At 44.5% G+C, this 26,644-nt stretch overlaps 2 protein-coding genes across 16 annotated transcripts in view; one reads left to right on the forward strand and one right to left on the reverse strand.

The window, feature by feature from the left end:
- Positions 1-246: 246 nt before the first annotated feature.
- DIS3L (DIS3 like exosome 3'-5' exoribonuclease) lies at positions 247-15,982 on the reverse strand. The gene is made up of 17 exons (XM_027714759.2): positions 15,746-15,982; positions 13,034-13,187; positions 12,092-12,220; positions 11,401-11,536; positions 10,559-10,735; positions 9,650-9,728; positions 8,619-8,798; positions 7,895-8,064; positions 6,810-6,971; positions 5,898-6,145; positions 4,997-5,089; positions 3,363-3,896; positions 2,427-2,581; positions 2,151-2,329; positions 1,660-1,805; positions 827-1,001; positions 247-755 (listed from the first exon to the last, which is right to left on the reverse strand). The coding sequence occupies exons 1-17, from the start codon at positions 15,879-15,881 to the stop codon at positions 438-440; spliced, it is 3,171 nt and encodes a 1,056-aa protein (XP_027570560.2). The 5' UTR covers positions 15,882-15,982; the 3' UTR covers positions 247-437.
- Positions 15,983-16,082: 100 nt separating this feature from the next.
- Positions 16,083-26,644, forward strand: part of MEGF11 (multiple EGF like domains 11) — a 272,662-nt gene continuing 262,100 nt past the window's right edge. For 10 of the 15 annotated variants that reach the window (XR_005566394.1, XR_005566395.1, XR_005566396.1 and 7 more), the window contains exons 1-4: positions 16,083-16,907; positions 19,208-19,297; positions 21,312-21,452; positions 23,687-23,959. The gene's annotated coding sequence lies outside the window, so the exon portion shown is untranslated. Of the gene's footprint in view, positions 17,638-19,207; positions 19,298-21,311; positions 21,453-23,686; positions 23,960-26,644 lie in introns of all 15 variants that reach the window. The other 5 variants (XM_039389134.1, XM_039389136.1, XM_039389137.1 and 2 more) reach the window with 5 other exon arrangements.

A 26,644-nucleotide genomic window follows, 5' to 3' on the forward strand; every position in this document is an offset into this window, starting at 1 on the left:
TACTGAATGAAGCAGTAACCTCATGGCAACGGGTGTATTTTATGCTGATGTGCAGCTCTGGGATTTCACTACACAGAATTCCCTGTTCCAGGTCAGTGTGAGGAGTTTGCCTTTTATATCCTTGTAGAAATGAGTTCAACTCATGGAACTAGAGTGGAATGAGGAAGTATTTAGGTTTTAATGATTTATGGACAACGTGAGGAAAGGATTTTTTGAATGATATTTAAAAGAATTCAGCACACTGCCTTTAGTCTGAAAGATGAGTTTTATCACATATAAAATCTTTTGGTAACTCAATACATGTTCACAATCAGATAAAAATAATTCTTATTAAAATAGACATTTAGCTTCTTATTAAAAGGACTCTTGAGTATTTAAATAAACTGCTTTGTACAACATCCCCCAAGCACTCGTGAGCAGGAGCAGCTGCTGCTGGGTCACAGCTCAGGTCTCACGTCCATTGACACGTCCAGCAGTGCCAGCTCCCGGATCTCCTCCAGCAGCTGGTACAGGCTGGGCCCCTTGGTCTGGCAGAATTCCCGGTATTCCTCCTCCAGCACTTCCCCCCTGCCTTTCTCCTGGGCACGCTGGGCTTCCTCTGCCCCCTGACTGACCGCCTTCACCACGTCCGCCCTCGCCAGCTGGGCACTGCTGTGGGCAGGCTCGCTGGCTGCGCTGGGGTGAGGGGCATTCCGGAGGATTTCCAGCCTGATGGTGTCGGCGTGGCAGCGGGAACTCTGCACCAGGATTCCCACCTGCAAAGCAATTATTTTATTAACCTCTGATAGTGCCACTTCCCTTTCCTGCCCCCAGCTGAAAGACTCACTGTGATGTGATCGAACAGGCTCAGTGTCACCGAGTCCCCGGTGGTTGGAGTGGAGGTGATTTTGCCCTGGGAGCGATGGAGCGATCCGGGCTTCCACTCACAGCTCCCGGCCCCTCCGCACGAGATGACCAAGCCCTCCTTGTTCCTCATGTATGCAGCACCTTTGATTCCATACCTGCACAGCAGGGAGCACACAGAACCTGTTCTGTTTTCACCCTCATCAGTTCTCTTAGTTCTGAAAGAACTGGCTGGGGTTATAGAAGAGCAACACGAAGGGCAGGCACAGCAGCCTGGGAATCCTGCAGGAACTCTGAGGGTGCTGCCAAAGAAACCCAGGAAGTACAGGAAAACAGTGCTGAGACAGTGACTGAAGTGTTTTGAGGGCAGTGAAGCAAAAGTGAAATAGTGATCCATTATCTGAGGGTTGGGTGGAGCCTGGAATGGCTCAGTGAGGGTTGAAGAGCAGCTTTACAGGTTTTTCCAGACAGCACAGTGAGGACACAGCTCTCCATTAAAAATAAAGATACTTGAAACCAGCAGCATGTTTGCCCTGGGTTCTCTCTAAGGAAGCTTTTCCTGGTTGGGGAGGTTCTGGCTCTTCAGCCATGCAGCCAACCCTCTGGAACGCACAACACATCTTAGAAACTTTAAAATACAGATTTAAAAGCTCAGAAATTAAAGTGTAATGTTAGTTTCATGTAAAGAGGTGCTTCCTGCTGGCATAAATCAGGGGCTGAGCTGGTGTGGAAACACTCCTGGTCCCAAGGACCAGAGCTCCTCTGGTAACACGGAGGTGTCGTTGTTCAGCTCCCCCCGAGCCCCACGGGACCGACCTGGGCACGAAGACGAGGACGCCGTTGGTGCGGATGGAGTAAATGACCCCGTCGGCCACGCAGCGCTCGTCTGTCTCAGGGCTCCTGTCCCTGAAGTACATGCACTGGAACAGCTCCGTGGACTGCTTCTGAGCTCGCTGGGCTGCCTGGGAACACCCCCCGCAGAAAGAGAGGACAAAAAACCTACATAAATATTTCAACAAGCGTGTTTGGTTTCGATTTCCACAGCTGCTTTTTCCCATTCCTTACTCCCCTGCCTGTCCCCTAGAAAAATTCCATCTAAGAGGAAATCCTACACGTGGTACAGTGAAGTATGAAGTCACTGTTACTACCACTCTCAGAAGAAAACTGATATTTAAAAAAGCCCCAAAGCATTCCAAATAAAACCAAAGGGATCCTGTGTCCTCACAGTGCCCCAAAGCCACAGTCAGCACCGGGATCCCATTCCCTAGGGCGGCACAGACATGGAGACTCCCCAGGGACCACCTTACCCTGTTCCTGTTATTGATGTGTCTGCACAGCTCCTCCAGATCCTTGTTGCTGATGACATGGTCCTTGCCATCCCCTGCAGTTCCCCTCAGAGTCGCTGCCATCAGGAGCCTGTGGACGACGATGTCCGCGTACCTCCTGATGGGGGAGGTGAAGTGGGTGTACTTCTCCAGGGCCAGTCCTGCCAGGGAAAAGGGAGCAGAGATGAGCAATCCCAGCCATCCTCTGCCTCCCCACAGCCCAGAAACAACGGGAACAGCATAGAAACGACCAGATACCGTAATGGTGAAACTCGTCCTCGGGACAGGAGCCAGTGGAGAAGTAGAGGGCGTTGGACATGGCGTGGGTGGCCATGGAGCGCAGCAGCTTGTTCACAAGGGGGTCTGAGGGGTCGTTGGCTTTGTCCAGAGACTCGGCCAGTGCTTTGTTAGACCTGGAAAAATCTGTGAGTGCTGAAGGAAATGACACTGTCCCTGGTCATCAGGGCTTAGAGTTAACAGCAGCATATAAAAACACCGAGACATTAACAGTTATTAACACAGAAATGGAAAGTGGGATGATATTGAAACTTTCACCTCACTTTAACAACAGCTCTGCTCAAGGAAAATGTTTAGGAGAAAAAGAGTTTTAACCAACAGGCCTGTCTGCTGCAACCTGGAGAACCAGGGACTGGAGCAAAACCCCCTCCTGTGCACCACGAAAGAGTGAGCTGGTCCAAAACCTTTCTGTCCAGCACAAATGGGACAAGGTAACACCCGAGTCACAGAGGCTCTACTGATGCCCTTCACTCTCTGTGGTGTCCAGATGTGATTCGCCCCATGTGATGGATAAAGCTCATGGCCTTCTCATTACCTTGACTAAGTAATTCTGAATTATTCTGAGTCATTTAAAATGACTGCATTGCACAGAGTTCACCTGATTTAACCCAGTACTCCCTTACACAGGACATGGTGCACACAAGGCTCTTGCAGTGCTTACCCACCCAAAATAAATCCTATTTTGGATATGTCTGTAATGATTCAGGCACTGCCATTTGCAGCAGAGCAGTTTCTCCTGGTCAGAAATCATCAGAAAGGTTATTAAAAATCTTTTTAGGAATTGCTCTGCAGTGTATGTGAACACTGATACTCAGAGCTGGAATGGTTTGTGATGATAACATGGCCAAACAGTTAATTGCTTAACTCAACTTAAAGAACTTAATGAGTCAAAGCTACCGTGTGTCTATGGAGAAGCCTTTGGCACTGGCACATTCCCGGAGCTCCGTGAAGAATTCCTGCCGGGGGGGAGGGTGTTGACGCAGCAAAGCTTGGTGGGGGAAATCTTCCCAAATCCTTTTTGCCACCCAGTGGTTGGCCAGGATCATACACTCTGCCACAGTCTCGTGCACCTCCAGCGGCTGCCGGGGGATGAGGTCGTGGATGTTCCGTTTCTCATCCAGCTGCACTCGGACCTCGATCCCTTCCAGCTCCAGCGCCCCGCTCCTGTCCCGCTTGGCTCTCACGTGCCGAGCTATATCCGTGAGTTTGGATATCGCCCACACCAGCTCAGACAACTTCTTCTGCCTCGTCCCTTCATCCAAGTGCTTCAGTTCTGGGATGTCCCCCGGGACACCGGGGTCTCCATCCAGCAATCCCTGGGCTGCCTCGTACTCCAGCTTGTAGGAGGAGCGGATGATGGTCCGGGTGTACTGCACCCGCAGCACTTCGTAGGATTCCTCCTCCAGCTCCCACAGGACACTCACAGCGTACCTTGAACACAACACCACAGCTCTGCAAGGCTCTGCTCCACTTCAACTCTCATTTCAACCACAGGCAACTATTAGAAATGTCCAAATTTAATTCTGTGCTGTTGGTTTACTGGAAGCACCTTCATGAAGCCAGTGCTCAGCAACACCACTAATTAATGCACTTGCCTTTCAGTCTCGTGGATCACAATCATTAATAAATCACAAGTATTAATAAAAGAGGACCAGCTCCATCAGCAGTGTTTTCAACCCAGCTGCCAAGGCAGAGAACCCCTAAGATATAAGGTCACATCTATTTTAAAGCAGTTGCACTGCAATAGTTATTTTTATTCAGTTTTACTTTATTAATCAGATGCATCCACAATGAATATCTCTGCACATCCATCCTCATGCCAGCCACCAACTGACCCTGGAAATTGAAACAAAATGGGATAATGGCCTGTTTGAGGAACAGGACAATAGTGAAAAATGTGACCATTCACATGGATGCACTTCTTGGCAGCAACACTGGGTAACACTCCATAAAACTGGTCATGGAATTCGAGTTGGACATTCAACATCTAGTGTTAAGTCACACAGAAAAAAAAGTTTACATGACAAATCATTCCTGGTGCTCTCTGGAAACAGGGATAACACAGGTAGGAAACCTTGCTTTTGCTTCACAATTCTTCTGTCAGCAGTTACTTTCATCCAAGAAAATACTCGATAATGATGTAAGATAAATATTACAAGAGCTCTCTAGTGGGGAAATGTGTCAACAACAAATGATTTCAGGAATGCATTTTTCATGTTTAAAATAAAAAGGCAACCTCAATCTTCTCTGTGATTTCATGTTATGGTTTGAATCTTGGATTACATCTGTGTTCAGCTGGATTTTGCTCAAACAAAATGCTTCAGCACACACAGAGTAAAGTATTCCAAAGGATAATACTTTCAACTGCCTCTGGTAGAACTGAAAGGTATTTTTTAATGTACGCCGTTCTTGCACTTGAGGATTTAGTAACAGTGCAAAAACATCCAACCACAGAGAATGGTAATAATAATTAAATAATAACTGAATTACTGGTGAAAATCTCCTTCCTCAGCAGGATTCCAAAGCCTTACCTGTCGACCCCGCTGAGGAGGGAGCACAGGTCAGCACTGAGCACAGAGGGCAGCATGTCATAGCGCCGGTCAGCCAAGTAACACGTGGTGGCCCTGGGGAACAAAACACAGTCACTGCCCTTGGCCCCAGGATTCCTGGGTGTGCAGCTTCCAGCAGTGTGGGGGGTGAGATTGCTGCAGCTCAACAGGACACACAGCCTGGTTTTAAGAAGTTATTCCTACAGAGCACACACAGGTGCAAGGCCAAAGTCAAGTGGTTTCAATAAGTGTTTGTACAGTACAACCCTGAGTTTGCCTGCCCTGGTGTTTCAACTCCATTAAGGCCAGAACTGGGGCTGGACAAAATATGCTCAGTGAAGAAGAGGTGATTTAATGGCTCCACCAAACATCTCTGCTGCCTACATGGTTTACACTTCTTTGCATCTATAAAGAATACAGTCAAGAGGTGATTCAGCAGTTTAAATTCAAAACAGTTCAAAAAAGAGAATGAAATACGGGCACATTAAAACACCAGACTGAGTGTTAAAACATAAGCCTGACAAATACCTCTGGCATTAAATTCATGTAAGACTTAATTCCATTTTGTGGGTGTTCTGTGCTCTGTGTGGAGATTCAGCCCCCTTGGAATGCAAACAAGTGGATTGCAAAAATACTTCATGTCACAAATGTTAAAGCAGAATATAGAGCAGAGTAGTGGTTAGGGAAAGATAAACCATAGCTTTGTGGAAAGTTTATCCCAATAAAAGCAGAATGCCATTAGTTATATATTAGCTTCAATCAGTTGCTTCCATGCTACAGAGGAAAGAGAATTTATTCCCTTCTTTCCTTCCCAAGTTTCCCCGAGGCAGCGTCACCAGCTCCCGAGCTCCGCCCGTTTCCTGACTCGCAGGGAACCCTCTACCTGGCTCTGGCCTCCACGTCGGTGTAGGAGTTGGGAGGCACGAAGTGGGTCACGTCGGCGATGTGCACGCCCAGCTCCAGGCGGCCGCCGGGCAGAGCCCGCACGGACAGCGCGTCGTCCACGTCCTCGCAGCCCTTGGGGTCGATGCTGAAGATCAGGTGGGTGTCTCGCAGGTCAAGGCGCTTCTTTGCCTCCTCTGGGCTCACCTTCCACAGATTCTTCGAAGAACTCGCGGGCATTTCACTCATCTGCACACAAAAACGTCCTTGGTGAACACAGATTTACGTGTTTTCTACCAAAAAAAAAGGCAGCAAATCAGATTTAACTGGGTTTTCAAGTTCTTCTTGCCTTGCGTTTTCCGAGTCAGTCCATTCCTTTTACTTTATGGAAAATATGAAACAGAACTGAAAAGAATTCCATGTGCATCAGTAACAATTGACATTACTGTGGCACTGCAGGACCACAGTGACAACTGATAGCACTGTGATACTGCAGCTCTGGCAAACATCACCACTGCATACTGGCTTTTTACATTCTTTTTCTTTCAGTTAATTGTAGGCATAATCAAAATAGTTCTTTATGAAACCTGGGTTGAAGACAAAAGGATTTAAGACAAAGATTTCAGTAGGACCACTCCTTTAGGACCAGTACCATATCTCATAAGTTTATCTCAAATTAAGAGTTTGTAATCTTCTCCTCATAAAGAACAGATTATCTTAAAATCACTCTTGGCTTGAAAATCTGTGTTATTTATAGAACCACTGATCCAAAAGATTCCAGAAAAATAAACTATCACTAGTTTTCAGCTTTCAAACACCTGTTGGCAATGAAGACATTCAGCTGTAAGAGGGTCCCTCTCTTTGAGAAACAAGAAATGAACAGAAAAGAATGTGTTTGATCCCACAGACACACCTGGATTTCTGAGAAAGGGGCAGCACAGATGCTGTTCTCCACCAGAATAGCTGCAATTTCCCCCTCAAGATCTCCAATTCTTCCCAGGACTCTCACAAAGTGCCCGTTTGGATACAGGGAAGTTGACTCCCAGGAATCGATTCGCACGACAACCCTGTAATCCTGCAGGGAGACACCTGGGTGAGAGCAGGCCATGGACAGCAACCCTGCAACAGGGCTCACAGAGCTTCCTAAGGCACTGGAAACTCCAGGAACTTCATGGAAAGGAAAAACAAACCCTCAGTGACAAAGATACAAATACTGAGAATTACATTTCTGTCCCAGCCAAAGGCCTGCCTGGGTCATTATAGGGAGAATCTCTACCTTGAAGTGTCTGGAAAAAGCAAGCCCAAGATGTACATAAATATTGTTACACCACGAAAGACACAGCTGGAATTTAGTTCTTGGCTGTGAAGAAGTACTTAATGTCACAAATAAATCAGAGAATCCTGGAATGGGTTGGGTTGGAAGGGACCTTAAAGGTCACCTTGTTCCAACCCCCTGCCATGGACACCTTCCACTAGCCCAGGTTGCTCCAGTCCCCATCCAACCTGGCCTTGCACACTTGCAGGGATGGGGAGTCCACAGCCCACCAAAAAAAGCAGCTAGGAATGAACAAACCCATGATCCTTCTATCCACAGCCATGGCAGGCTAATCATCTTAATTCTTTGTTAACTGGGTGAAAAGCTCTCCTTACTACTTTCACCAAAGTTAGGTATAGTCGTGGAGCCAATAAAGCCACGAGGGCTGTTACAACTCATACCTTTAAAATGATCTTTAATTTATATGAAAAAACCCAAAACAAGTAGTATATAAGTCCACCTGTCCTGTGGCCCAAATTCAGAACTCAAACAAGCTTTATTACCTGAAGTTGGAGCAGTTTTGACAGGGATTGAACACATTCCTTCAAGGCAGAAATGGAACCACTCTGACTTCACTTTCATAGTTTTACCCATGTTTTTGCCAAGAGAAACACCATTAGAGCATAAAAGGCCCACACAATTTTGTAGGAACACAGGCTAGAGAAGCACCTCTGTCCCATTACCTGTAATGCTTCAGCTTGCTGGGTACTGATCCGGATTTTGGGAATTCGGTAATCCCAGGGTGTCACAAGGACTTTCTGAGCATTCCTGCCCTGGGACTGACTCTCTTCTTTAGAGGGAAAAGTGACCACATAGTCCCTCCAGTTCTTCTGAGTGATTCCAACAACTTTACCTGTAAATAAGGAACGTTGGACTTATCCAAGAGTTAAACAGGAACATAAAGGAAATATGTGGGAGGTAGAGAAGAGTCACTGCTTTGTCACATAATATGAACTAATGTGTCCCCAAATGTGTGCCACAATTGCCAACAGCATATGCTGTGCACACAATACCAGTGTGTTACAAATTATTGTTGGCACAGCCAGATTTTAACCAGCCTTTATTTATGTGGAGACTATCTCATTGTATAGATTTCAACTGATCCAGTCCATAAATTATTCAGAGATTCCCACTGCTGCTGGAAGGTGGCCAATTCTAGCAAAAAATATGGAGAATTTTTAATAGGATACAGCAAAACCAAACATCTTTTCCTTGCAGAAAGAGAATTAACCTCTTAAAACTTTTAACTCTGACCTCAACAAACTCGTAGCTGCAAAGCAATAATTTCAAGTAAGACTCCAAGCTCCCATGGCACACAGGCAGGTCATACTGGGATACTTTTTCACCTAAACATTGGGTTGTTTCATTATTCATCAGCAAGGCATGAAAAGGATGCTGTGTCCTTACCTGTGGGCATGGGGTCCCCTGTGGTGTCTGCAGGGGCTTTATCTTCTGTCTCATTTTCACAGAGGGCAGCAGTCCTTCCCTTCCACTCCTGCACAGGGAGCAGCTCCACAACCACCACATCCCCATGGATTGCACGATTCCGAGCCTTGGTCCCATAAATAAGGATGTCACTTTGAAGCTCTGTATTTAAAATAAAAAGAACTAGAGCTACAATCCTCCAAAAAATTTCAAATCAGCATTCTGCTGAAATAACAGAAAATGACATTTGCAGTACGATTTCTTCCAAAAAAGGACTACTGGCAAGTAATTAATATTGCAAGGAAATTAAAACCTTTTCCACTATTTTTTTTTTTAAGGAGATATTAAGCAATTCTGTAAGTGAACTCTTGGTGAAAAAGCAGCAGAGACTGGGATGAGCTCATTGTTCTTAGGCAGCAGCTTTAAAAACACACAACACTGTCAAATTGTGGAAGCCACTGCCACAGGATTCTGGGCAGGGTTCAGAACAAAACAAGCTTTTAAAAAATAATTAGTGTATTGAACAGTGGTTTGACTGCAGGGTCTGTCACAGGAACCTTTCAGAGTTGTTACTGAGAGCTGGGACAGTGAATCTGTGTAAGGAAAATGGGCTGTGCCTTCAACAGTGTTTACCAGTAACAATAAGACAATACTGGATCAGTTTGATCCAAAGGGCATTTTTCCTGTTATTTATTGCAGTCAAATGAGTGGTCACCTGAAGTCAGAGCAAAGCACAGGGATAACAACTGGCATTAGTATTTAACTTTAGGGGGGTCTAGAGAAACCCCTGAGTAGGACAAAAACGTGGCCAAAGGTGCTAAGAAAGGAAGGCCATAAAGACTCTTGTGTTTGCTCACAAGGCCTCCTTTCCAGCTCATGAAAACCACCCAAGCATTGCAGTATCTCAGCTTCCATCTTGTTTAATAACAGCTACATCCACATGGTTCCATGGCTTCCTGGGAAAAGCACAGTGTCAGAAAGGCCCCGAGTAAATGTTCCCAGTGTTTTCCCACCTGTGTCTTTGCTGCCACATCCCTGAAGTCGAACAAAAGCTTCCACTTGTGCTCGGTGCTTGTTGACATTCAGGGTGCCCTGAAAGAAAACAACAAACCCATCAAGAGAATGAAAGAGTCACACCTCTAAAGAGCCAATTTAAAGGACAACATTTTGGGGTTTACAATTATCTTTACATAAAGCAGAAGGCTTTTTTTGATACGTGGGTTATTCTGAACACAACTGTTCTCTCTGTAGGGGGAGGATGCATGATGCAGGATTTTAAATACTTCTGGAAAAGAATGGTAAATTCTTCTAAATGCTCAATTTATCTCTAAGATGGTAAAGGTCATTTCATTCCAACCACAGGCAGTGTAAGATTACTTTTGCTGCCTGCTTTAACATGGAATCTGGTATTATTCCAACAAGAAAGAAAAACCTCAGTCTCTCTGTTCGTATTTTATTCCTGCCTTGTTGCTGAAATTGCCAAGAAAGGAACAAATTACTGCCTCTACTTCTTTAAATTATTTTTAAGAGAAAGACCCTTGTCCACCAACAATCCATATTAAGGCCCTGAACAGCTGTAAAACCATACATTAATTTCACTCTGTACAAATGAAGAACTGCTGCCCTTGTGCAGTATTATTTGTATTTAAAAATAAGATCCAGCTGATTCAAATCACACCTGGTTTCTCAGCTTACAGCTACATCACATAACAACCTGAAGAAAAATCCACAGCAAATTTAAAATCCTCAGTAGCCAGTTCTCATTTTAACTTGTCCAAGACAAAAAAAATCCACAAGAAATATTCTGAGAATCCTAATCCCTTCCACAGCAATATTTCTTTCTCTAATCAGTCTTATTCAGGCTGAAGGGACCAAGCACAAGACTGCATTGTTTTGTGTATGTTCTCTATATAACAGATTACCTGCAGGTACCTTCCAGATTTGATCCCAGCCTCCAATATTTCCAGAGGTAAGTGCTCAGGATATTCTTTTCCGTGGTTCTCTTGGCTTTCACTCTCCCGTTCACGCCGAGCTTGAGTTATGGAGTCAAAGAGTTCATGGGCAGCCTTTAAGTCAGGCCAGAAGTTATCCAGGTAATTCTGGATGCACAAATATAGACAGACAGGAAGGTATTTAGAGGTCTCTGTTCCTTTAATAATGCGTTTGGAAAACCCATAATGGACAAGAAACACCTCAGATTTATTCTGGATTCAGGCTAAATCAAGGATAAATACAATCAAGGTAAATTGGTTTGCTCCTGTCTTTACTCAACATCCTTTCCCAGCTAAACACAAACATCCCATCCCCACATCCCACTGAATCAAACAGCTTCAGAGATCAACACCAAAATGAAGAATTATCTTCTCAGTCATCCCTGTATCCTCAGCAGTGTGGGATGAAGTGAACTGGCGGGGCTGCTGATGGATATTCAGGGTACAGCTGTTTATGGACTGTTGGCACTGAGGGAACTGATCACTGCTCATCAACACCAAATTCTTTAAAAACAAAGAAAACATTGAAAAGGGCTCCTAAGAAAGATGACCTCTATTTTCAGAGCTGCTGTTTTTCTCTTCAGTTCTCTGGTTTGCTCCCTGCCATCATTTTTTCTGACGTTCCCATAAGTGACATCTTTGCTTTCTTTGAGAAATGAAGACATGAGTTACCATCACAGTTTCCTCCAGTGTAAACTCTGGAATGATCTGCAATATACTTTGATGTACTTGATGCAACATAAAGGAAACCTTTTATTTTCCTGGCATGTTACCTTGAAGGAAATCACAAACACTCCCTCTGTTTCGTTCCCAAACTGCCTGATGGCATCTTCATCTTCTGTTACCATAACAACTGGCATCTGCCCCAAGCAGTGGTTGTAATACCAGGCTGCTGCATTGTAAATATTCCTAGAAAAGCAAAGTTTGAAATAACTTTTCTGGCATAGCTCATTTGCTACTCGCAAGGCTTTTGCTGGCTTTGTATAAACGAGATCTTGGTTTAACGCACAGACTTTTGAGAGCTACACACAAGCTACACAAACCTTTTACCTGCAAAAATGTTTATGTGTTTATAAGCCCCAGGAGAAGAGAGGAAAATAGGATGTTTCCTCCCCAGTACATCCACTTGTGCCCTGGCTGCAACACAACATATTGTTCCATTGAGTGGAAGTTTGCAAAAAGCAAGGGGAGCTGCCAAGACTCCAGTGCTGGGGTGTAACTTTAAAATGATCCAGCTTTTTTTTTAGCATTATTGCATTTAATTCAGTGTATGTTGTCTATTTTCCTAAGAAAACAATGTTGACACTCTCTTAATCATTAAGGCACGATCTAGGCTTTCAGTGACTGTGAACTGCTCCAAAGCCAAGCAGAGCAAGGGCATGAACTCTCAGTGCCCAATGCTCATTTTCCTAAATACAAAGCCATGATCCTGCCCAGTGTGGCACTACAGAGGTTAAACCAGACCTGGTCTGCCATTTCTCCACGGATTCTCCCTTCTCTCTTGGCAAATAGCAGTGCTGGTGGAATTCATTGGCAAACACTGTACAGTCGTGACGGGGATCCTTCAACAGATTTCGTAACTTGTTGTACTGTCTGGAATACAAAAGACAGAAATACACTTTTGTGCTTTCTTTTGATAAGGCTGTTCTAACTCCAGGTGAAAATACAGCTGAAGAACTCAAGGCAAATTACTGTCATGCACAAAGAAATGCATTCATCAAATCACACCACTGATGACAAAACCTAAACCACCACCTGCAAGCAAGCTTTTCTAACTGCCATTGGGACTGCTTCTGATCTTAAACATATGATTTTAAACACTCTGATTTAAACGCTTTGATTTAATTTTCAACATGTTTAAGTTTAAACATTCTGATTTAAACATTTGTTTTCCAATGAGCCCCACAAAACATCCTAAGTGGGGCTTATTTTGTCACTTTGGGACAAGGGCTATTCCTGCAAAAGCATTTGTGCTTCAGAAATACAGGAAGGCCTTGGGAGCAAATTTTACTCTAAAATGCCATGGAGATACACAGGTTAATGGCTGGTAAGTGCCACAGAATGTACTAATTGCTCCCCAAAGACAAGTGCTCAGTCCTTAACAGAGCAAACCCAAACCTGTCCATAATCCAGTTGTGGCATATGACACTTCATTACTGCAAAGTCTCATTAATTCCTGTCACAAACCATCAGATTAATTAATAATGTTACAGGTTTAATACTGCTCCTATGAAATGAAAACTATGCCAGGCATTGTTGCCCATGGATCCCAAAGGACCTCAGTTCTTCCCCTTCTTTAAAATTATATTCAGACACTTGGAAGACCTAAAAACAAATGATACCTTTTACAAAGTGACTATTTTTACTTCAATCAAAATAAAAACTAAGGTTTTATGGGATAAGTACCTGCGTCCTTTTTGATGCTGCACAGCCTGACAAGCCGTTTGCATGAAAATAATTCCTTTCAGCTCCGGAAACTCCAGAATCTCCAGGTACTCCTGCACAACTTTGCAGTCGGGGACAACGTAGTGTGTGACGTCATCTGAGAGCAATTTGCCATCTGAAATATAATCCAGAGTTTAAAGGCTAAAACTGTCACTTCTAACATTGCTTCAGACATAGGGAATTCGAGTTGTGTGTCCTCCAAGATGTGCATCTCTCTTCTTCTGCTGAACAAAATTATGGCTACCATGGTCCACTTCTGTGGTCAAGTCTCTAAACTTATGACAGAACCCTTTTTGCATCCACTGATGCCAAAATTTAGTGTAAATTCTATCCAAAGGAGTGAAAAAGAGGCAGTTTCATTATGAAAAGCCTGTAACTTAAAGAGTGCAGGTAACAGTCCTTTTTTCTCTGCTTCCATGTGAAAGAGGGACTACACATCTGGCAGAGAAAATCTTTTAATGGAATTTTCAAGGGGTGTAGAATCATGGGCAGTTCTGTTATGCTGCTCCCACAGCTCTCTCTGTTAACAATACCCATTTACAGCAGGCTTTTTTGATATATCATTACAGAAAAGAGCACAGGTAAGGGTACACGTGGAGAAAAGCAATGCTACTGCTAAGAGATGTTCTTGACCCCAAACTATTAACCATCATTGCTAATTTTCTCTAAAGAGACTCCTTCCCTTAGGAATAAACCATCAAAATACCACAGCCAGCCCATCACAGATGATACCTTAAAATGCACCTTAAAATTAATGAGTTTAATTGGTTTTGGTATTTCAAAGATTACCCAATAAACTTTTGGATGGGGGGGATCTCCACTGTATTTTCTCTTGGTATCCATTTAATCCTCATGGTATTTATAAACACTGAATTGCTGAGCTCACCAGAGCGCAGGCAAATAATATATAACAAAAGTATACAGACCTTGACAAGTCATGCTATTTTCATGTCTTTTTTAGAAGCTGACCCAGGACAATCTGTCAGTGAGCTGTGATCACTGGAAGTGTGGATCCAGTCAGCACAATTTTAATTTGGCTTCATCTCTCACTGAAGGATTATAATGGATGATGGCAGAATGCATACAAGAAAGCTAATATTTATTAATAATTCAGAAGAGCATTAAAAGTGAAGTGTCACTGGAAGATTTATGTAATCTGCCCACACTGAGCTATCCTTGCCTAACCTATACATCCAGAACAGAATAACTTCTGAGCAGGCACAGCTCACCCTTACAAAGCACCTGCAGGTGTGATTAATTCAGGCAGTCCCTCACAGTGCAGGAAATAAATTTGCTCAGCACACTGTGCAAAGTCAGGAGTGAAAACAAACGTTCCCCTCACCTCTGGGTTACCTTGAATAATTACAAAGGGACACATTCTGACAGTCACCTACAGCACAATTTACACTGAAGTGCAGAAGAGGGGAAGTTTGGCACGGCAGGAGAGGTAAGACTTTTTCTCTGGTATGTGTTTTTAACTCATCCTTAGGGAATTCAAAACCAAATGCAATATATTGGGGAGCAGTAACTATCACTAGGCCTGACATCCTATGTAATATACTGCAATAACACAAGTAATATATCTGCCCTCAATTGCAACAGACACCTCAATCAAAAGTGACAACATCTATGTCGGTGACAGTTCCAAAGAATTCAAATTCTCAACCATCTTCTTTTAGGCAAGCAAATAATTCGGTCTATTGAAACAGGTTGGATGTTAATGTTTAATTGTGCTGTTTAACACCAACAAAAAACCAGACTGAAATATCAACCCAAGCCCAGGTGATGATCTATGATGCACATAAACAGCACCACAGTCTGTAAAAACAACAACAAATGCAGACATCAGAGCCTGGCAGCCTTCCCGTGTCTGAAATGCCCTGATATAACACAGGCAATTACATTTAATTACTGAACAGAAAGAACTGCTGATGCAGAATTACAGTCGCTTCAAGATAATGGCTTGGCCCCATTGTTGTACTTAACAGGTATGTATAGAATTTAATGCATGCTATAAACCACCACCCTGCAGAAATTAATGCCTTTTTTAAGGATCTTTTAAAACACGGGGAGTGTAAAAATTGAACAATCCTTCAGCCCTTTATCACTGCCTGTAAACTGCTCTCAGTTAAACCCTGTAACAACCAACTCCACGATTCCTTTCTCTCTTAACGCCTCGCTGATTTCCGAAGGATCTTGCTTTGGAGGGAAACTTTTGCTACAGCCGCGATTTGGGACTGTTTGGTTTTTCCAGGGTGGTTCAGCACCGTCCGAACCTCAGCCAGGGGATCACCCCCGCTCTGGGATCAGCCCCCTCCCTCAGGGATCAGCCCCCTCCCTCAGGGATCACCCCCTGCCCAGGGCCCACCCCCTGCTCAGAGATCACTCCTGTTCAGGGATCATCTCAGCTCTGGGATCACTCCCACTCAAGAATCACCCCCCACTCTGGGATCACCCCTGCTCTGGGATCGCCCCCTCCCTCAGGGATCACCCCGCTCTGGAATCACCTCAGCCCGGGGATCGATCCTGCTCAGGGATTATCCCCGCCCAGGGCTCACCCTTTGTGCCCAGCTCTGCCCCCTCCCCGGCTCCCCCCGCGGTCGCTCCCGGCCGTGCCCGCCCTCACTCCCGGTCCCCCCGCGCAGCCCCGGCCCGCGGCCGCCCCTCACTCACCGCGGGCGCGGCACAGGGCGCTGCGGCACAGCGCGGTCCGGCACGGCACGTCCGCCCGCAGGTAGTGCTCCCGCACCACCCGCACGGCGCGGCCCTGCTGCCCCCGCAGCTGCAGCACCTTCTCCGTGCGGAGCATCGGGACCGCCGGGGAAGGGAGGGGGCCGGGGGGGAACAACAGCGACCGGCGGGGACGGCAGGGGAACGACAAGGACCGACATGGACCGGCGGCCCCCGAGGCCGCGGCTGCCCGGGCGCCTGCGCGGGGCGGGGCGCGGGGTCACCGCGCGGGGAACGGCCCCGCCGAGGGGCGGGCTGAGGGAGCCGGGGAGCTCTGAGGGACTGCGGGGAACGAGCTGAGGGAACCGGGGAGCGCTGAGGGGCAGCGGGGAACGAGCTGAGGGACAGGCGGGACGGGTGAAGACGAGCTGAGGGAACCGGGGAGCTCTGAGGGGCAGCGGAGGAACGAGCTGAGGGAACTGGAACTTGAGCTGAGGGACAGGGAAGGAACGAGCTGAGGGAACTGGATCTTGAGCTGAGGGACAGGGAGAACACGAGCTGAGGGAACCGCAAAGGCCAGTCTGGGGCGGACTGAGGGTACCGGGAGAGCTCTGAGGGACAGGGGGGAACGAGCTGAGGGCACCGGGGCGGCTCTGAGGGGTCGGTGCCAGGTGAGGGCTGAGGGGAAGCCCGGCCAATGCAGGTGCTGAGCCCCAGCTCGTGTGGGTGGGCGAGCAGAGAGGACCGATACCCTTCCAGTGAGGGAAAATGGAGAGATTTTGGGGGGACAGTGGAGAAAATGCTGGAAAAGTAGTTGGAGTGTCCATGGGAGGCAAATGAGAAGAAACGGTTAAACTCTGTTAGGCTGCAGTGGCAGGAGGATGGGGTGGTTGTGGTGAAGATACATGTGGGGTTTTTCTGTTTGCTTTTAGGTTTCTCACTCCAAGGACAGTGATGTGGAGGTATTGGAGGCACTGGAGGGTTGAAAAGGATGCAGGGAAGAACAAGAACAAATCGAGGATGCCTTGCTGTGCCTAGGCTCTAGACCTGCTTAAGTGCATATGTGTGACCCTCCATGGTTTTCCTGGCGTCTTCCAGGAGAGATCCCAGGTCCATTCCTCAGTCCTGATTTTGTGGGATCACCTGCAGCACTCAGGGAGTTGAGGTGGGGATCGAGGCAAGGGGGTGTGAGAACTGCAACCCAAATGCCAACTAATTTTACAATGGGCACCAATATTGTCCCTCACATTTACAGCGGGGGGGAAATAAAGGCACTGACAGATTAAATCTAGTCCAAGATGAAACAGAAAAGCAGTGGAAGGTCATGAGTCCAATGCACTGTCTCTGGGTCTGAGTCACTGCTCTGTGAATAAGGCTGCAATGCTGAAAATATGGCATTTTGGGGATGATTATTTTGACTATTAGAAAAGCATTCCTACTTTCCCACCAAGTGCCTCCATCATAACCTCACTTGAACATAAATACATGGTGTGAGCTGTGTAGTGTTTGTCCTTAGGAGGAAAAAAAAAACTGGGAAAGAGCCAAGGCAGTATGTCACTGTATGTTCCTGTTTATTCCACTTCTTATTTTTCACATGTTTTATAAAATGTGTATCTGCAGTGACTAATACTTCCAAGTAACCAATTGGTGCCAGTAAATGGAAGCACCATCTGTAAGGAACTGATTTGCAGAAGCCAAGTTCTCAAACATCTGAGGAGGAGGAGGTGTTATAACTTAGTGAGAGACGACCAAAGTGTAGACTTGGGCTTGGTAGTCAAGATGATTTTAGATGTATTATGTAAGTAGGATGTGAGAGGAAAGGGGAAATGGAGACCAAATGATGGAGCTCTTGTTCAGTAGGAACAAAGATGAAGTAACCCGTGGTGAGAGAAAGGGTAAGAAAAACACAACATTTGGGAGAAAAGACATTTAATTGAGTTTGAAATGTAGAGGGTGCTGAGTGCTGACACAGTGAGGAACACAGACCAGTGTGCTTACTCAGTGACATTCAATGACTGCAATAAAGTGAAGGTTAATTAAAGAAAAGTAGCTGAGATCACTGCTCTCATTTGCTCACTGTTTCACAGAGGAAAATGGAAGACCTTTGGGCCAAGTTCCTGCCTTGCTGGTACTGTCAAGTAGCTACTTATGTATTTCTGACATCCTACCCAGAACACTTTTAACCTTCTCAGTTTCCACCTTCCTTCCTCTTTTGGAGAGCAAGTTCCTGTGATTGCAAAAGGCAAAGCTGGAGCCACTGAAGCCAAAGAGAACTCTTGGCACTTTATGTAACAACTGAGTTTGCCCCTGTGAGATCAGAGATGAACTTTCGTGCTCATCTGGTAACCGGCTTTATACAGGGCAAGAAGTTTGTGCAGGAACAGCCCAAACTAACAGGATAACAAGGGCAGTTTTAGTAGTTTTAAAATAAAAGTTTAAAAAATGTTTGAGTATCAGCGTTAGAAGATCTCAAATGTTGAAGCATGAAGGTGCAGTGCAGTGTGGCTGCAGAATGATGGGACATCCACTTCCTCACGCAGTTTTACTTCACAAAGAGCTTTGTGAAGAAAAAAAACTCATGGCAGAATAGCAAGAAATCGGTACAAATGTTATTTTTATAGAGTATTTCTCACCTCATACAGCACTCTTTGGATAACACCAGAGAGGGCTAGAGAAGCTTTTATTTTAAATGAGCAAGAGAAGCCTTTAAAGTTCAGTTGTGCTTCCTAGAATGGGAAGTTTGAGCCTCTCAGGAGCAATCCCTGCTTGGAAAACCATGTCAGGAGGTGCAGTTCAGAATTTCAGTGTGTTACCTTTGGATAGAAGTTGCTCCATGTTTTGGCAAAGAACCTTGAGGTCATTGGAAAATCCCAGAGTTTGGCTCATGTTTGCCAAGCCTGCTGCCCAACTCCTCTGGCAAATGCCACGAACAAGAGGCAGAGTGTTAGTCTGGGATCCACCCAGTCATGGAATCAACAGAAATCACATCTTTGCGGTGTGAAAGAGGGAGAGGATGCAAGATTTGATTATCTTACAGCAGGTTTTTGAAGTAGGTTCTTCCATTCTTAAAGCAATTGTGGAGCAATTGGCAATTCAGCAGCATCTCCTTCCAACTCACACTAAACTGGATAAATGCTGTCTTTCCTCTGGGAGATTCCTTCTCCTGGATTGCTGGCTCTGTAAAAGTGTTGTAAAAACAGTACCCACATCTAAAATGGTCTCAGGATTAATGTGTCGTTCCTTGCACTCATAAAAGAGAAAGATATCAAGTTATTTTAACAATATCTGTTTTCTGTAGCCCTGTGTTCACTGGCATTAATTATGTCACCCCCCTTCAATTATTTTTGTCAGCACCCATATTAATTAGACTTCCCGTTACGTTGCACTTCGATGATGATCTCATTTATTCCTTAAAATTATTTATATAGCGTTACAGAGTACATGCTAATGTTCTTTTTATTTTAGCGACAAGAAAAGGATTTTGCATTCGCGCGTTGCTGGGCTTTGGAATTTTCTCCCTGGATTTCAGTTCGTTTTTCGCGTTTGCAATACCAGGTACCACCACTGGGAGACGCTATTTAATCGAGTTTGGGTCGAAACGGGACCTTTTGCTTCCCTGCCCGTGTCTAACGGGCTAAAATTCCGCCTTTCAGCTTCCCTGAACAAACTGCTTGGAGTTGCTTGTAACGTAACTCGACAATTTTCTCCACAAAATAAACTAAAAACTGATGCCGTTCTATGACAAGAATAAAAACAAGGCTTGCAGAGCTCTTCAAGCACGTCAGGAATATGAAACTCCCCCATGTTTACAATTATTGGAAGCATAAAAGTAATTTATCACAATACCTGGTATTTACTGTGATATGCATTTGATTTTCTTCCCACCACCCTTTTCCTCTGTGGATGCAGCTCAAAAGTTTACAGCACTGAAATCAAAGTTATGTGCTCTTTTGTTTCACTTAATTTTCTGTTACTTTACTTAGTTTATGCCAGGATTTTCACTATATTTGGTGATGAGAGACCTCAAATATTATTTGGAGCTGGTGGATCCCAGAATTCCTGCTTTCATAAAACGTGTTTATATTTGTTCTGCTGGAAGTTATGAAAACAATTTGGACCAAAGGCCAAGGCCACCATATCAATCTTTTTGTCATCAAAATGCCTTTGATTTGGTCAGAGCCTTTACACTGGTGCTCAGAAGTGCCTTGGCCTCCAGGTTCAAAGGACAATGGTGCCTAGAGCTTTTCCAGCCCCTTCCAAATTGGGATTGCTCCCTGTGGTACATCCAGCTCAGCTCTGGGGTCAGTGCTGCACAGTGTCACGCTCTGAGCTTTATTCATTTATGTACCCCAGTAAATAGAAAACAGAACTGCCAGGGTGACTTTTTTTAGTCACAGAAACAAGGAGGAGTTTCTGGGAGAAGCTGATTAATTCCCTCTTAGGCTTCTATCACTAGAAACTAAATGGGGTTGACTTGTGGGGACTCTGCTGTTGTGATTTGCTCCACAAATGGGATATAAAAGGTTTTTCCTTGAGAACTCAGTGATGTATATTGAAGCTAAAGCAAAATATATCTCACTGCATTTCTGGGCTGCACCTGTGCATCTTAGGGCTTTAAATTTTACCAAAAGCCCTTTGAGTAAAGATTTTATACCTATAACTGCTCTATCCTCTGGCAAATCATGTTGCCTGGCAGGGCTGAATAAATAACAGGTTACTCTTTTTCTAAAAAAAAAAAAATCTACAAGGGAAAAAAAGGCAAGATTTCAAGATACTTTCTTTTGTCATAATTATTGTCAAGAACTAAGTCAACCAGCAAATAATTCAGGAATATCTAATTGTATATAATAATGATTTAACCTCTGCTGCCCAGTTCTGTTTGTAATGATATTATTTGGGTTTCATTGCTGTGGATGTGAAAACTGACCAGCAGTGAATATTTTTAATTTAGTGGGAAAGTCATAAAATGACATACATACTGCTAACCACCGTGCAATTGGAGGGTTTCATTTGGCAAATGTTCAAGCTTAAAATGTGTTTTTCATGATTATCCCCCTTATTAAAGCTCATTTGCTATTCATGGAAAGTGAGCACAAAAGGGATGTGAACAGTCAAAGAAACCCATTTAAAAATTCAAATGAATATCCAAGGGAAATGGGTTGGAGTGTTTGCCCAGCTCTGCTGGGACACTCTGCTGCTGAACCTCTTCTCAGTGGGTGCCTTTGTCGTTGTCCTTAAGGCTTCCCTGACAAATCCTGGATGGTTTTGTTACAGCTTCATATTGCAGTCATTATGCAGAATTAGTTCTTGATATGGTTAAAGAGGTTTGTTGGAGTGAGGACGGTGAGAGGGTGTTCAGTTAAAAACTGATTTGTTGTGAGACTGAGTTAAATGGGGTGGGCTCAAAGCAACTCAGGTCTTTGGCCCTTGCTGAGATATTACTTCCAACATGACTTCCAACAGCCTTGCTTATCCCAGCCTCAGGGCCCCAGTTATCCCTCTGTGTGTAGGATAAATACCTGGGGATGGGAAGAGTCTGGATCACCATCTGTGTTTATTTTCCACACAGGCTGAGCTCGTGCAAGCTGAGCTCCCCCTTCATTCTTCACTGGCTCCCATGGGAGCAGGGTGTGGATTGAGGGCTCTTCCCTCCACTCCTTTCATCCACGAGGTCTAAGGGAAGGAAGAGTCGGGTGTCAATAACTGTCCTGTGAGTACCAAGCCATTGATCCAACTGCCAGAGTGCTCCCTGTTACCACCTCACAAAATGGTCCAACATCTCCTCTGGTCACTTTTGGGTCATGGGCAGTGGGATGGAGCAATAACTGTGGCTGAGGTTTCAGATTCCATGGCTGGATGGACACCAGTGTTGTGTTCCCTGTGTCAGCCACACCCTCCATGTGTTGGGTCGTGGAGCAGTTGAGGGCAGGAGGGACCTCAGGAGCTTTCCAGACCCCCCTCACTGAGCAGCTTCACTAGGACCACATCCACCTGGGTTTGGAATATTTTCAAGGATGGAGACTCCACAACCTCTCTTGGAAACATCTTCATGCCTGACCACCCTCACAATGAAACAGTTTTTCCCTACTTTTAGGTAGAATTTCCTTGTTTTTCAGCTTCTGCCTATTGTTTTTCCTCCTGGAAGAAGAGTCTGGGTCTGTTTTCTTCTCTCCCTCTGGTGGGACCATACACACACTGATAACATTTCTGTGCCATAATCCCCTCTGGTGCTGAAGAGCTCACGTTCTGTGAGCAACCACATAGTTTCTAGGGGTAGATAACTGAAAAATTGTTGCATCATTCAGCCTGAGGTTTTGGAGGTGCAAGCTGAGGTCAAAGGCTGGTGCTTTTCAGAAAGGTCTTACTTCTTTAGCCAAATTTATGACTGCTGCAATTAAAGAAGATCAAATTATTTGCCTGAGGTCACATGGCAACTGAGTGGCTCAGCCAGGACTTGAGCCAAAGATCCATTCCCTTGGTTCATCACCCTTGACTGTCAATAGCAGATTTAATTCTGGTTTATGAAGATATTAGGAAGGTTTTATATGTTTTATAAGTTTCTGAAAGAGACTGAGCTGCCATTATAATGAGGAAATAATCTAATGGGCTAATAAAACTTCAGAAAAAACAAGATACAAAAAATACTGTCAGAGGAAGAAATGAAACCTTGGACCAGTAGTTTGGTTTGCACAATCAGGCTGCCTGTCACCTCTGGCTGTCCCCATGACCTCCAAAGGGAAAATCCACCATGGATTGAGAGGTTGGCTTTGCAGAGCAGAGGGAAGAAAGTGGCTGCTGCTGTGCATGGTCCAAAGAGAATCCTTTGGGGTCAAGAGGCTGCTCCAGGTTGCCTAAGGCATTATAACTGTAGATCAGGGATAAGACAGTGTTCCAACACCTCCTGTGGAGAAAACTCTTGTGTTTAGTTCTAGAAATGAAGCTCCTTCATGTGGCAGCTGATAAGATGTGGAACTTTCTGGGGACACGAAGGACATGAGAATGCCAATCAACCACCAAAATGCTCATTTAATCTAGTGAGATTGCTGCCTGATTTTTTATACTGATGCTTATTTTAGATATTTTTCCACTCATTCTCTAGTCCCAGTTCACATTCCAGTGAGCAGTGTGGAGGCAGTGCAGAGCCCCAGTGTGAGCAGGGGCTGGATGAGCCAGTGCAGCTGCAGGGGGGAGAAAGTTCTTCTGCTGGTGCCAAGTGAAGGGTGAAGAGCAGCCCCAGTTCTGTGGCAGAACAGTTCTGCATTTGCAGTCAAGTGCCAGGAAAACTCTCACAGATACAGCCCAGACCTTTAGAAGCAGAGGAAAAGCTGGAGAGACAGTCCCTGATTATTTCAGTCTAATATTTTTGCTTAAAATTGAGTTCAGCATGTTATTTTCCAGCTTATCTCACCACCTTTTTTTTTTTTTCCCTTCTAGTGTGTCCCATCCCTTCAGCTTCATTCTTGGAATTTAATATCTCCCGTTGATGATTTCTTTTCCTTATCTTCCCTTGATCCGTTTCTGCTTCTCTTTCAGATTCTGTCCCCTTGAGTCTCCAACTAATGTCTCCCCATATGTCAGATTAAAAGAAAAAAGAATTTACAAGATGCTGGGCTATGAAAGGAAGTAGAGAATGTTTATGTGGTTGCAGCAGACTGACCATTAAAGTGACTTTATTTCTACATCATTTCATATGCTGGCCTTGACAGTTTCATTTCCAAAACTATTTATACTCACAAAAGTCCAGAACAGCATTTCCATTATTTCCTTATATGATTTTTTTTTTTTGCCTCTATTTTATCAAGTTATCTTCTTCTATTCAGGCCTGATTTCAGACAATAGGAATACAAAGTGGAAAAATCCTTTCTTAAAGAGTCTGTAGCTTTTTTTATCTATTAAAGCATCTTCCTGTGTCCCAACACATTTTTATCTCTGTCTTCTTTTCAGCTTCTCCTGTTGATTTGATCCAATGGACTGACATGCAGGGGAGACTCAGATGAAAGTTGCACCTGAGGAGTGTTTGTGCTCATAGCTGAGGAACCTTCCCAAAGCTGCCTTCCTCATTATCCACCAAAGTCCTCCTGCTGTTCCACATACTAATTCCAGAGGGTGGAATTAATGCTTTCTTATGGCAAAGGCCAACTGTAACTGTTGCTTCACACTGAAAACACAGAGGGAGAAGGTATTTCACTAAACCATCACCAGTGGACATCACAACAGGTAGGATGGATAAAAATTATCAATTTTATTTTCCTGCTTTTCTAAATGCAATGTGGTCCAAGGCTTTATATATGTGATGTTCCATTTTTGCTTCCTTGCAAGAAAATAAACCAACCAAGCCACAATGTGCAGTTTTGAAAAGGAAACTACGACTAGCACTAAATATCCTGGAAGAACATGCATTAAATTCTGTACATTTATTGTCTTGAATTCTGGCACAATTTGCATAAAGAGGTTGTGGATTACCCTTCACTGACAATTTGTAAGAACAAGTTAAATGAACACGTTAGGAGGTGTCGAGGTGTAACTTGCTCCTTGCTGCAGGAATAAAATCAGTGATTCCCAGGCTTTTTAGTCTGGGAAACCATTGCCAGCCCTCAGGACTTCTGCCACCAGCCCCCCTCAGTGCCAGTGGTTGTTGCAAACATCATAAAGACAACGCTCGCTGTGATTTCAGAGATTAATTTGGGAACCCACGGCTTGGCTTCCCCCCAGCTCTGCACTCCCTCGGCTCCGGGCTGTTGCTCTGATTCCAGGGCAATGGTGGGGAAAGTTTGTGATGGAATGTGATCATAGGAACAGTCTGAGCTCCAGCCCTGACTCCAGTCCCTCTTCCTTGCTGGGAGACTCTGCTCTCCCAGGAGGGGCAGCAGGTTGGTTGCTTCCTGTGGAGCTGCTTGGCAGGGTGACAGCCCCTGCCTGCCAAGCACGAGCCTTTCTTTGATGAGCTGCTTGGGGAGAAAAACTGCCAGTGGACAAAAGAGGCCTTTTTTTAAAGAGCTGGGTGAAGATGGGTTCTCTCCTTAAACCCCAGTGCCAGTACCACCTACTGCAGATGTGCACAAACAAAACACAGCCACGCTCAGTTTGGGTCCCTGCCTTCCCCTGGCAGGGCAGGAGCAGCCAAGGGGAACTGTTGGTCTTGGTGTAACATGAAAAGTCACCAGGATCAGGTAGATTTGACAGCTTTAGTCGTGTACTTTAAAGCTGGTGCCAATTGTGAGTGCAGGATGGAATGGATTGTAGGAGAGATGAGGAGCTCCCTGAACTGATTTAAGATGAGTGAAGGTGCTGTAAAAAGGACACATGCAAGGCCCAGGGGAGTCAGAGCAAAGAATCTTGTTAATGTTTATGGGCTTTTGATCAAGTCCTTAAGACAGACTCAAGATTTAAGATGTTCTGACTTTGAAACAAAGGCTCTGGTGCAATTACACAATTTCTATTATCCTCCTTTAAACTGGTGTGTGTTATTCATCATACTGATCAGAACATGCTTTACATCACTGCACTATTTCTGGTTTCATCACTGTGATAAACTTAGGAACCTTTTGCAGCCTGTGAAGTTTGTACACTTCCTTCAAATCCTTCAGTTGGCTTGTGAAAGTGCTTTTTAAGTTTTAAAGGACAAAATTTATGTTTGTTTTCGCCAATGAGGGATTCCCGAGGGGTAAATCTAAAACTATAACAATGATTGTGATAAACTTAGTGACCCTTTTCAGCCTCTGAAGCTTCATTTAGCTCATAAAAGTGCTTTTTAAATTTTAAAGGACAAAATTTATGAGGGTTTTTTTTTTAATTTTTATTTCACCAATTAGAGATTATTAAGGCCTAGTGGTACTCTGAAAATACAGCTTCTAGTGCAGCTTCATCTTTGCCTCTTTCAGAGCTTTCCATCCTCTCCCTTTGTGTGGAATGTGCCTGTTGCTGCCATCTCCCCAGAACAGAGGGCTACCTGTTTGGTATCCTCAGGATTTGCAGGTTTTAATTAGAATGGATTTATGTTGATTAGAGTTGATGGGATTGAAATGCCATGGAGTTATTAATTTCCTAGTTTTAATTTTGCTACTTAGTCACACGTTACCAAAAATATCTGAGAAATGTGGGTTTTTTCCCTCGTAAAGTGGCAAACCAAAGAAACAAATGCACTGCAGCATTCCCTCAGTTTGGGGATCAACTCCTGGTACATCCTTACTTATCATTCTGTGGATGGATAACAATGAAAAGAAATACTTGCAGCCAAGATTTCTTAGATTTTCTTTGAAAACAGAAGTAAAACTTGTAGGATTTGCTGTAATGATTTGCTTGATTTCTTTTTATGGTTTGAATGGCAACGACCATAATTCCTCAAAATTCCAAAATTTCAAAGTGTCCATTATAATTTTAATCTCTGTAGCATATGCAGGACAGGCCAAGATTCTGGGCAGGAATTAATACTTCCATTTTAGCAGGTGGGAAAGTGAGGCATAAAATAACCAGTCCAGTTCAAGAGTCATTGCAGTCAATCTAAAGGTGCATCTTCAGCTCTCACTGGAACAGGGTAAGGTCTTGTGCAGGTGGACTGGCTTTGTGGGCTGCTCATCTCTGCAGGGATGAATAAAAGCAACAACAAAATTCCCCGAGCAGATAAAAATTCAAATGCTCCTCTTTCCAAACGTCTCCTCTGAGCCCACTGGGGAGCACTGAGCACAGGGGCAGCTGGTTGTCAGGACTGGGGGTTTTACAGAAGAGGGGGTCACTTCAGAGAATGTTCACATTCAGTGCTGGCATTCAACTAGTTCCTACAACTTCAGGGTAAAAATTCCTGCAGCAATCCATCCTGAAGATAAATTCACAGCTTCTCTCAGCATGTCTCTTCTTTCTGTAATCAAACCCATTCCTCACTGAGGGCAAGAGCAGTAAACTCCA

This window comes from Pipra filicauda, unplaced genomic scaffold (genome assembly GCF_003945595.2).
Source record: "Pipra filicauda isolate LSUMZ 115617 unplaced genomic scaffold, ASM394559v2 scaffold70_size2993248_pilon, whole genome shotgun sequence".
NCBI lineage: Eukaryota > Metazoa > Chordata > Aves > Passeriformes > Pipridae > Pipra > Pipra filicauda.